This window comes from Phoxinus phoxinus (genome assembly GCF_949152265.1).
Source record: "Phoxinus phoxinus genome assembly, chromosome: 13".
Classification (NCBI taxonomy): domain Eukaryota; kingdom Metazoa; phylum Chordata; class Actinopteri; order Cypriniformes; family Leuciscidae; genus Phoxinus; species Phoxinus phoxinus.
This window is the reverse complement of record NC_136888.1, coordinates 31,890,723-31,903,764: the sequence shown is the minus strand read 5'-3', so window position 1 is coordinate 31,903,764 and position 13,042 is coordinate 31,890,723. Positions and strand designations below refer to the sequence as shown.

The following is a 13,042-nucleotide window of genomic DNA, read 5'->3' as shown; positions in this document are numbered from 1 at the left end:
TTTTATCTAAAATAGCAGAAAGTTTTCTGTGATCTGTATAAAATATACAGTTTGTAAAGTATAAAAATCATTACGTCTATGGAAAGTCCACATGCTTTTCCATGTCAATGAGATGTGCTGAGTGGGTGGTTCTTGGCCAGATTATGCTGCAAAATAGACCAGACTTTATGCTGATGTCAAGAGTCTGGTTCCGTGAGACTACGTGTGACCTAGTGCAGATTGTGATGCTTATATCACATCTGCTCTGAGGTTCATCCATTATGAAGGACCTTTATGTCAGAAGACTTACAGTGGCCTGTGAAAACGCCAGCTGTTGAAAGGAGCAAGGCTTCTCCTATTACAGAAGTCACACTGAGAACAGTGGCTAGGGGGGAGAGATCACTGTCGTAATCTATAGTCCTGGTTCGTGTCTGGATTAAGTCCAATATGCTGTCATGGCCCGCTGTGCCTCCACACCGCTCTGGGCTCCGTTCATACAAGAGCAAGCACTCACCTCACATCTATCTAAAGCTGTCAGTCAGACTTCTCATAAAGCCCAAACCAACGCCTACCTCTCCACCTCTATTCCTATTTATCTACACCCCATAATCTCCCTGACATTTTCTCTCTTTCTCTTACTTTCAAATTTGTATCCCACTGTTGCTCTCTCTTCTCCATCTCTGTCAGTCTGCACCCCTCCGTTCCCTCTGAAACTCACTGTTTGAGGGGTTTTTTTCTCCAGGAAGTCTTTTGCAGTTGTGTAATTCACCTTTCCCAGCATGCTCGTCTGTGAGCCACAGACTGATGGGGTCAAGGTCTATGAATTCTGAATCAAATACGGAGACGGTCTTTCAAAAGCTTTGCACCTAGGCGAGAGCCAGACATTTTTTCCATTTTTCAAAACGGACATTAACATTTCACATTTGGTTGCCAAATTTCCATGTAATTACATTTAAATGACATTGAAATGCGGGTATAACAATAACCTCCTGACACTGGGCTACATTCTCAGCAGCGATTACAAAAGCAACCCATTAAAGGTATTGTGCAACCTAAAAATGTCACCTATAGCCTTGAACATTGGAAACTTACCAGCTCAAACAAAATCAACGCTGTGAAACATTTTATCATGGCTAATCAAGCTAACAATAACCCGAATTGACAAAAAGAATACAATGTAGGACATCCATGAGAAACTGAATTAATTGAGAAAATAATAATGATAATTAATTAAACTATTATTAGTGTTGTAGTCAAGACCAAGACCAGTGTGTGTTGGGACCAAGACAAGACCAGGATTTTTTTTTTAAATAATACATTACATTATCTTGGTTGGTTTTTCACCAAACTTTATCGCATGGGATCATTCTGTGATACTTTTGCGTCTTTTTAAAAAGCTTGATGCTGGTCACTATTCACAGCCATTATCTTGACGAGTGCGAGCGGGACAATAAAAAATAAAAATAAATTATAGTGCATATGACATTACAACAATAACAATAATGGTGGGTAAATAAATACTTAATTTACATTTAAGGGTTAAAATATCCATTTAATATTCTTCTCACATAGGCTGCATTTATATTTTAGGAACAGGATATCAGGACACAAGGATATCATCATATTGTATTTGAGGGTACTTGGAGGGTTTGAAACACCTGTTTTAACGCAAAAGCACTGAAATATAATATGTTCTCCCCTAGTGCATACACTGCTGCATTAGAAGAAACAGTGTATGAGTAGTGTATTATTTTCATTACATACTATACTCTCTCTTTTTATTTAAACTCAAAGTATACTTTGGCCATCCGGGTTCCACAACGGTCCGCCTGACGTAATTTTCATAAACAGGAGGGACCGTGTAAGACTGTCCGGGTACTGACAAATGTCCGTGCAGACAGTGCGAGTACAAACAAGCTTAAAAACACAAAGTCCACTAGATAGTGCGCATACAGCAATCACATCTTTTTGCGCTCAAGGCCAAAGTAGTATACTTTAAAATGCTCGCGCACTCAACTGTGTGAGATGGAGCAGAACGTGGAAAATGAAGTGTACCCGGGCCTTTATCTATAGCCATTACCTCCTGATGGGTTATCCAAACTTCTATACAACCCGAATCAGTATTCAGAGCATTTCTGTAGGTGTAGCACTGATCGATGCATGCATAGACTAGAATGCATTTGCAAATAAGACTAGATGGAAACTGTTCAGAACTTCATTTCCTCAGAGCTCCGGAGACCCATTGCACAGAGATACCGTACATTACGGTTACTTACGGAATGCAGAAACGGCGTAGTCTACTTACCATGCACGGGGCGTTCCGCAGGGGGTAGAAGAAAAGCGGGCTTCGCACCTGCGCTGATCCTCGCTGACCTTTGGGCTGACTGTCGATGGCCAGCAAGGCCCCTGCCATACAGAGTGATGAAAGACATGAAACAAATCACTCAGAGGAAAGATGAAAGACCGACTATAACCAGTCAAAAGCTTATTGTCAATCTTTAATAAAGATTATTTATTAACCATGTCTGCTTAAATTATTTCGCTTTGTTTTTAATTTTTCACTGTTAGTAGTCAACCCTGTGCTTGCAAGTCTTTTTGTCGATTAGACTTCAACTTAAGATGTTTCGGCAGAGCACCTGGTGATGGACAGCTGCTTCTGAGTCCTTGGGGAATGGACGGATGGGCCCTCCATTGCGGACCCCTTCCTGGAACCAGCTGCCAGCTGCAATCCTCTCTCCCGAACGAGCAATAGCTGCCGTTGAGGAACTGACCTGAGTGAGAGAGAAGACGATGCGACATTTTGAGAATACTGAGAGACCTGAGAAAAAAAAGAAAAAGAAAAAAACATAAAGGAAACACTTTATTTCGATAGTCCACTTTAGACATTCTACTAACTATAAGTAACTACATGTCAACTAACTGTCATTAGAGTATTACTAGACTGTCTGCTTAATATCTGCTAACTCTTTATTTTGATGCTCCCCAACATATATTCTACTGACTATAAGTAACTTGGCAGCTACTTATTCTACTAACCCGAACCCTAACAGTCTACTACAGTCTACTAATACTCTAATGAGAGTTAGTTGACATGTAGTTGCAATGCTACTTATAGTTAGGAGAATGCCTAAAGTGGACTATCGAAATAAAGTGGAACCAAGATAAATGTGCTAACAATCTTATCCCTCAGCGCAAGAGCTTAGACGCTTTGAAGAGAAATAGTCTTTGACCGTTTTTAAACGTCTGAAGAGGCATAAGAGGACAGCGGAGAGTGTTTCGGAGTGCAGATGAGAATATTGTTTTGAGGTAAAGGAACAGAAAGGCGGGGAAGAAAGTGTGTAAGAAGGCCATATTAGAAGCCATTCCATCAACAGACAATTCATTCAAGCCTGTGAAGCGCTGCAGGGATGTGTCTGACCTTCATTAAGAAACACGGGGGGAAGAAACATGGTTGCCTTCCAGCGATCGACTGCATTACAGAGGATGAATTGCCTGATGGCACTTACAAGCTTTGCTCCAGGTGTTCCAAAGTTAGGCATTTAAAAGGATATGCTTCGAAGTGGTGGATGGATGCGATGCATTCATGGCCACAGAGTGATTATGGGAAATGTCTGGTTAATAAATAAAGAAGTTAATTAAATAAAGAAACAGAATTATATGTTTTCCTTGTTTTAGGAGAAAAATAAATAATGTATAAACTGACAGACTCATGGTTTTCCATGAAACAACCTTGTCTGAACCTCTTTTTTTTTTTTTAAGACCTTGTGCGTCTATATCAATATTTTATTTTAAAAATAATCGAAAGATGAGATTTTTAAGATCCTTAAGATCTGCCAGTACTGCGTCCCAATTCGCCTACATATACTATGCCCTAAAAGTATGTACTGTTTTTGTGAAGAAAAAGTGCATATTTTTTTGTGTGTATCAGAAAAGTAGGCAAGGTTTGGGACATACTACTTCATCATAATTGCATCTGTAACGGATAGCTTTGTTATGTGTATCCTGTCACCGTTTAACTGCCCTGTCAATCATTTTGTCACAGTTAAAATCCTCCCTTGTCCAATGGGTTTTGAGCAATATTAGCCGTTAGAGTGTGCACGGATCTGCACAACGGATTCAACCCGGAAAATGTAGACCGTCCAGGGTATCTTTGGAATACTCATTTCAACATACTACATATTGGGAGACTAATTCTAATTTCGAATACAATTCAGGGGTGCGTTTCCCAAAAGCATTGTTAGCCAACTATGGTCGCAAGTTCAGTTGTTATCAGCATAGTTCAACGAGTCGGTGTTTCCCGAAACCATCATTTCAACAAACATTCGCAAACAGCATCGCAATCTTGTGTGGTTGGAACGAAAGCTCTCGACCTGTGGTTAGAAGCAGAGTTTTTTGTTTACATGACACATGGAGTCAATAAATCATTATCTTAAGTCAAATAAGTAAGCTGACATTCAGTACAATCTATATATTTTATTTACAATACATACAAATGTAATTTATGTATTTTAGTTTGTCAAGAGATTTAAAGCATTTTTGAAGAGTGGGCATGTGTGAACGTGCTCTAGTGCGTAAGAACGAGCCGATGATTGAATCTGGAAATAAAGCAAAATAACTGAGATAAATGAGAAGTAGTCCTCAGATGTCATGTCTGTAATATATAGCAAAACATCTAGCAATAATTCGATCTCAAACAGTTTCATTAAAATAAGTTATTACTCCACCACGTGCGTGACGTCATAAACCAACGTGGTTGAACGACCAATTTGCGACAATACGGTTTCGGGAAACAGTCATGACTAGCTAGTTGATTTCTTCAATGATGTATCGTACTATGGTAGTTATTAAGCAGCGAGATATGTCGTTGTTAGGGAATCGCACCCCTGGACGGATAGTATGTGAATTGTGACAGCACTGATCTTACATCGTTTGGTCTTCCAATTTGATTGATTGTTTGACTGATTGATGAATAAATAAAAAAGGAGTTTTAAATGCATAAATAAATGATCGACAAACAAACAAATGAATAGCAAGTGCATTACAGTAATACATATTTAGTGGGTAATGCATTTTCCCCCAGCATGTCATGTGTGGTGCTCCGTAAAAAAAAAAAAAAAAAAAAAAAAAGAAGAAAAATATTAAACCTTAAAACAAGAAAAAAAAAGTTAAAATGTTAAATCTTTCTGAAATGACAACTAAACAAAACAATTATTAAGAAAAATGAAATATGCAGCTATTGCTATTATTTTGATTTTAGGTTGAGATATGACCCTGATGTTATTGATATACTTTTGTGAGATCACTTTAAAAGTTTAAAACCTTAGGGTTAGGACAGCAGTGTCCTGTGCAGATCTCTTCATCTGATCTTCAGAAGTCGCTTTCATCTTAGCAACAAAGTTTACTAAAGACACAATAAAGTATTGTTGTGCAAATTAAATGTGCTGAACGGGTTTCGAAAAAGACTGATTAGCAGCTTGCTAATCAATATTAATATCTGTGGCGACATATCGAACATAACCAGTGACATTTAGCTTTGTTCTAACAATAAACAACACTTAGAATCTTGTTCAATCTCAAAATGTTGGCTTTCTTTTTCGTCCAGAAGCACTGCAGGTGGACCCACAGACATTTGATTACAGCTTCTGCACGGTATTGATCCGAGAGGTGTGAGGTAGGATCAGCTAATCATCCGCTGAGGGGAGATGATACAGCCCTGAACTCACTGCCATTAACCAGGAGAGAGTAAACACATCGACCAGCGTGACCACACTCATGAGGATTAGCATGGAGAGCAATAACAGGGAAAGAGAGAGAAAAGAGGACGACGAAAATGTACGATTTGAATGACACAGGGTGAGATTGCAGCTCTCCGTTTTCGGTCGAAAAGCTTCTGGTAATATCTGTGCTGCGCTTGCGAGGCGATGGGATGATCATTAATGACTGCATCATACTAGACAGGATCAGGACAGTGTGAGCAGCTGATCTTTGAGGAAAGAGGAGTTCCACTGCAGAAATGAAGCAGCAGGGAATGATGGGAAAAGGTGGAGCCATCAGACAGAGCAATTGAGAAAATTACAGAGGAAAATGGACTAAATGTGGGAGATGTGTCATATGAACTGAAATTGCGCAGTGGTAAAGTGTTTAAAAGTACAATGTTGCTCTGATGTTGTGACTGAAATATGCTGTCAAAACTCCCAATTCAGTGAAAACAATGGAAATGTGCACTAAAGCAGAAAGCACAAGTACGTATGTTCACCTCATCCCACTAATTTACATGTATTTTCAGTACCAGTTTCACTCTGCTACTGTTATTAAGCCTGACAGCAGAGGAAATTGCATGTTATACAATTTACATTTCCAATATTTCCAATACCCTTACAAAAAGTACCGTGGCAATAACATGGTGCACGAATCAGGTCGTAATACCATAGTATTGAATGACTGCCATATTTATATACTGCCATATACTGTATATATTTATACGACGGGGCTGTTGAATGCTTGAATCTAATTGGTTAACAAACATTCAAACATGTGCATATATTTTCAGGGAAACGCACAGCTACAGTTCCATGGCATAAAGGTCCTTATATATGGAAGCCTGTTTCTGCCACTGACAAAAAAATAATAAAAAAAACACTGAATCAATTTTTTTCTGACACAATTCTGACTTTTTAAGCTATAAAGTCAGAATTGTGAGATATAAACGTGCAATTCTGAGATTTGTTTCTGATGTCAGAATTGGACTTTATAACCAACAATAAAACCCTTAAATAAATAAAAAAGTCAGAATTGCAAGTTTATATCTCACAATACTGACATTATAACTTGCACTTGTGAAGAAAAAAAAAGAGTCAGATTTGTGAGATAAAAAGTCCCATTTATCTTTTAAATTGTTTTATTCCATTGCGGAAACAGGCTTCACCATTACTCCAAATATAGTTAATTAAGAGATAAGTTAATTAGCGTAAGACAAGACATCCTTCATATATATATACTGTATATGAAGTTATAGTATATGGGTTTAGAGGTTATCCCCTTTTTTTTGAGAAAGAGTGTGTCTGGAATGACACTGGTCACTGAAGCAGAACAACTCCTACAACGTCCAATAAACACAACTCCTGTTATATAATGGGCAAGCACACGATGGCTTCATTAAAGAGTGACTGCTGACCTCCCGAGCCCCCGTCTGTTGTCTCGTCCTCCAAATGGACGGCACTAATACTCACGGCAATGTTCTCCCTCGTCGTCCCCTTGTGGACAGTCAGGGTTGAAGTCACACAGCTGGCTCACGCTGATCTCGCGACCCCCTCTGCAGTGATAGCGGCCCCGCAGAGTGACGTTTTGAGAGGTTCCTGAGAGGAGAAAGACAAGAGACACTAATTACAGAGACAGGCTCTCCCGAAGGAACCAAGGTTTAAATCCCTCAAGGGCACAATGGTGATAAAGCAGAATCTCAATCCCAGTAACTCTCTGATACCAGGGTCACCCCTGCGTAAGATGTAACATTTGCACAAGCAGCCCCGGTCATTACCATTAGCCCACCTTTACCCCATTTTTCTCCTATATCTTCTTTTACAACCACACATTAGGCGTAACAGGTTACTCCGCAGAGGTTTACTTTATGTCTTTCCGATTGACTTTCCCGCCAAGAAAGTAAATCAGAGAGTTACATTAAAAGCTTCTGTGCAAACAAACACAAAGACATCAAGTAAATTCAGCACTTTGTGAAACTAAATGAGGCAGAAAGAAGACATAAAAGAGGCAAAGGCTCTCAGCAGTCTCTTGTTTTTATGGCTTCGACGACAGGAAAGGATACTGACAAAGGCTATCAACAAATGAAAACACAAAGAGCTCTTTCCTGTCCACTAAAGATACAATAGACACTCTAAAAAAAATGCGTTAATGTAATGAGAACTCAAGCACAGCTCTGAAGAGATGTCTCGGATAACATTAACATGAACATCTACAACTCCTGCCCTGATATGTGGGACGAGATATGGATCATTTTACTATGGCGCTATATGTATTTTTTTTCTTTTTGCATATGGAGCGCTAGCTTAACACGCTTTAGAATATGTAGGACGGAACAATGTCCCAGATAAGTAGCATGTGGCGAATGGATTTATGTGAGTTGAGCCTGATAGCATCACAGCGAACACAACGAGATGTAACTGGGGTTTACCAGGGGTTCATCAGACTGCTGACAATGATAAAGAGAGTGATTGTACGGAAAAGAAAAAAAAATACGCTCACTGATGTGATTCGCTTACTTCCTTCTTTAAAAACATGGGGGGAGATGTGATTTTATCACTGGCGGATACAGAGGCATAACACACCCTTGATCTGGGTGGCGACAGATTTGGTTGGGAAGACACAAAAGAAGATGTTTATCTGAGATGAGACATGAAATCAAGACAAGCATGTAACTAAATATCCAACATTTGGTGTAGGTCTTTCTAATATTTTAGCAGTCAATACCAATAGAATGTTTTGTTCCAAACCTGTGAATTTCTTTCCTCTGTTGAACACAAAAGAAGGTATTTTGAAGAATGCTGGTAACCAGACAGATGGCGGCAGGAAAAGTAGGGGGAAAAAATACCATGGAAGTCAATGGCTAATGTCAACTGTCTGGTTACCAACATTTAAACAAATAAATTAGTTTTAGTTCAATAGAATAAACTTATTTTGTTGCAATGACTTATTTTTTAAGGAACAATCACACACTTCAGATGATAAATATGTGATGAAGATGTTAGAATGTTATTTAAAAGATTAAAATTGTTGAAGTCTTGCTGGTACTTCAATGCTTGGTGCAGATTTTGGGAGGTACATGAATGCTGCATGTATTTCTTGTTGAAAAATGGCTATATCGAGTGTGATAATGACCACAGCTCATTAAATATTTCTGAACTTGAGGAGTTGATTCCATCGATTGATATACTGAAGTAGAAAACTAACACAATCCTGGTCCCTGGGTCTGTAAAGGTGGAAAATGATTGCTCTGTATGAAACTCGACACCACAGCACAAACAAAACAACAACAAAGTATTTAAAATACAGTTAAAGTACTGCCGAATGTAAGCATTTCTGGTAAACTAAATTATACTTTAATGTCATTTCTACTGAAACTTTCTGAAACTTGCATGTCATAAATTAAAATATATTTGTAATTAAAAAAAAGTTGCAATTTAGAACATTTAGAATATAATTTCATAATATAATTTAGAACACACTATAGTTATAAAATTATGATAAAGTATTTGAAAAGTTATTTGAAAAAGTAACTTTTTGATTTAAAATGTACAAAAAATATTTGTAATTGTATTAATAACATTATAATGCACTTTTTTAAAAGAGTACTTAAGTGTGTTTAGAAACAGTAATTAAAGTGTATTCTCTTAAGTGGCCTTTATTTCACTTATATTATCTACTGGTTTTTATAAACATGCATTTCATTTATGATGCAGTAAAAGTAAACTTCCAACACATTGCATATAATACATACAAATGATTTTTCACAAAGAAAAAAAAAAAATATATATATATAAAATGACATTAAATTCAGGGAACCAAAAGAAAGATTTGAATAACTGCTCTCTAAATCCATCAAACACTTATGCACATGTATCAACTTGTCTATGCTAGTTGTAACTCTGGCTGCAACAATCATAATTCCTGGTAAAAGAGATGCTGAGTGAACATTGTGCTTTTATGAGAATTACTTTTTCTCTCTTTCACTCTTGGCTTGATCGGCCAGGACTGGATTCTTTTTTTATAACCCATCTAACTCATTTTCATTTATCTCCTGGTATTGTGTGAAATTGTGACTTGCAACTGCAGCCACATTTACATGCGTTGAGCGAGAACCATCAGTTCATGCAAATGGCATAGTAATTAATAGCCCTGCTTCACATCTCAGCATGGGACCCTTGCTAAAAAAAAAACTAAAAAAAAACTAATAGTCTTTTTAATCAAACGCTGTGCATGTGTATGGCGAGAAAAGAAAAAAAGAGGAGAAACAAAAGTCGAGGAGGTGTTAATACACCAATCTGCTCTGATGAAGCTCGGCTTTGATGAAAGAACAAAGATGTGATGGATATGCCTGACTAGCGTTGGTGTGCGAGTGCTAAAACGATTTAATTATTGTACGGCAGACATTTGACAGCCAGCCGTAACTGTGAGTCATACCACTGGCGGGAAAACATTCATATCAGTGAGCTGAAAGCTAAGCTAAGATAAAAGAGGCTCAATCTGTCACTGCACATGGGGAAAAAGCTTAATGACCATCATGGAGGTTCACAGGCTCTGCGGCACAAATGCTAACCCTTGTAAACACTGCATGGAGGATGTGCTGTCTCCAAAAATCTGGCTCTGAAATATTGTTTCCAGTACAAAGATCCTTCAAGGTCAAGTCACACATTTCAAGCATGCATTATAATTGATAAAATGGTTGTTTTCGTAATCATGCATAAAAATTGCTGCCTGCATCGAATGAAAGCTGAAGATTGACATTTTTCATTAAAAATATCATACTTTTTATAAGATTTGATTGATTTATTTTTATGTGATTTAATGATTTTTTTTTTTACAAGTAGTTGTTCACAGCAAATAGAGTCAATGAGCTCAGAGCTCCAGTTGCATTCAAAGAGGAACTATTTGAAGTCATTTTTATATTCCCTCTCAAACAACAAGAATGATTACCAACCGAATGAGAATGTAATGACTCCTTCAGAAACACATTGCCTATGAAGGTCACAGCAAGACGGTTGGAAACTCGGTTTCAGACTCCATTTCCTCCATCTTTGTTGTGTAGCAAGAAGTAGGCCACACAGCATGCTAAGTTCATGCATTTTTAAAAATGCCTCACATTTATCAACATAAAAAGTAGAAAAAAAAAATGAAATAAGCAACAAGAGGCCTTATTTTACATCTATATCACAACTGATACATTTTTGAAGGGTTAACTAGCTAGCTAATGATAAAATAGTTTGTTTTGTGCTTCAAAGCAGGTCAATTATACACTAGCCACTGAAATGCATAATTAATTAAAGGCTTTTGGAGCCACTTTGGCCTTGATTAAATATAAAAGTTTATCATTCATGAACTTTTAACGACAGCAACAGTGATGTGAAGGTGAATGGGTCATATCACTGAAGGGTAGTGATTATGAGGTCTGTGTATGTTTGTTTCAGCAGAAGATCACAGCCTGTAATGCACTCAGATATAACTAAACTAGTTTGAAATGCGTTCTCTCAAAACTGGATTACAGTGAGTACTCTGACTCATACATGATGCTCTGTGCTTTTCTCAATAGCATTATGCGCAATATTCAAAAAAAGAGCAGAGACTTTCTTTGTCCTGATTCTGAAAATATTCCTAATGGGACCATGCAGACAAAAGAAGCAAATTAAGATTATCTTCAAGATCATTGCACATTGCTGATGTGATGTCCTTACATCGCTGAAAGATTTTCATAATAAACTGCAAAGTGGAATATGCTTGCTGGTTGGAGCATGCTCTTATAAAAGAAGTAGATAATAAATCTGTCAGATAGACTAGACAGATAATGGTAATACACAGACCCGGCTTAAAAGGTGAAGTGACGTGAAGGCCAAGTATAACCCATACTCGCAATTTGTATGAAAAGGACATCGACCTGTTTGTTATACTGATAATCTCATTATCTCATTATCTCATTTTTTATTCATACCTGCATTTTACTATCCTTTCCATCACATATCTGTTCTTTCCTTCCTTCCTCTGACCTTTTAATTCTGTCCGTATCTTTCAACATCTATTTCCCTGCCTTGTTTTGAGGCTTATTGGATTATTCTTGTTATGTCCCCAGGAGCTACACATTGTATATACATTTTATATACAATTCAGATATGGCAATTAATTGTGTTAATATACTGTATACATTTCAGGTGTTTCCTTTTTGTTTTTCCTTGGGAATATTGTTTTAATTGGTTATCAATGTGTGTACTGTATAAAATGGAAAAAAATGTCCCTGTGTGTCATCACGTGTAAATGTATGTATGGATGTATTTATTATTGTTTTTAATGACATCATCCTCCAGAATGTGACCATTTATATTCCATTTCACGGTTTTCACATTGACTTTAAATATAATTTTCAGTCAGATGTTCATGGTTCATGGTTTAACATAAAAGTCAAAGTAATATATATATATATATATATATATATATATATATATATATATATATATATATATATATATATATATATATATATATATATGGTTCTTGGACATATAAATGGTTCTTCCAATATAGACGGAACACCACAGTAAAATACAGTAACAGTGTTTGTGTGCCACTGAATTTGAAAGTTGAGGGCTTGCCTTCTGCCTTTAATGTGAATGAGAGAATAACCGGCCTTCATGATGATAAAAAATATAAAATAACTTTTTTCTGTGGTTTCTACTCTTCTGTGGTTTAGTGCAACATTAAAAATGTAGTGCAACAAAAGTGTGTGATTGATGATCTTGTTTGATTAATAAGTCAAAACGACAAACCGATAAATCAAACCTATCGGTCTAGACCAGCTCATTTATATCTACTGAATTCGTCTGTATTACATATATTTTAGCAAACTGCAAGTCATTAATTTTGGTCATATTAAAAGTACCAAAAGTTGAGAAAAAGCATGCTCTTCTTATCCTGCAAATTGGTTTATTAACACCACCTTCATTCACTTCATTTCTGTTAAGTATTAAAACTCATATTACCTTCATTAATTAAAGTAGCCCAAGGGGAATTTAGAGCTTAGGTCTTCTGCCTGAGCCCTTCATCATAGACAGCAAGTCAATCTGTTTACCTTTATCTCACTGAATTATATGAAGTGATTATATGAAAATGTGAAGCTCGCTTTCAGTTTCACAAATTCTTTGTCCCTATCAAATAGATCAGGTCTGACCATGAGACTCCACACAGGCCTTGAGGAATGGATTGAGAATGTTAGGCCAGTCCAAGCCAATGTGTCTGATCTGCAGGGAGAGCCGGTAAAGTTAATGCCCTTGAATTACACCCTACTCTC

General features: G+C 37.2%; 1 protein-coding gene across 1 annotated transcript in view; it reads right to left on the bottom strand.

Annotated features, from left to right (window-relative positions):
- alk (ALK receptor tyrosine kinase) overlaps positions 1-13,042 on the bottom strand; it is a 203,518-nt gene that overhangs the window by 46,781 nt on the left and 143,695 nt on the right. The window contains exons 5-7 of the mRNA XM_079632171.1: positions 7,209-7,334; positions 2,616-2,750; positions 2,285-2,385 (exon numbers count right to left, since the gene is read on the bottom strand). Of these exons, the coding sequence (XP_079488297.1) occupies positions 2,285-2,385; positions 2,616-2,750; positions 7,209-7,334 (362 nt within the window). The remainder of the gene's footprint in view (positions 1-2,284; positions 2,386-2,615; positions 2,751-7,208; positions 7,335-13,042) is intronic.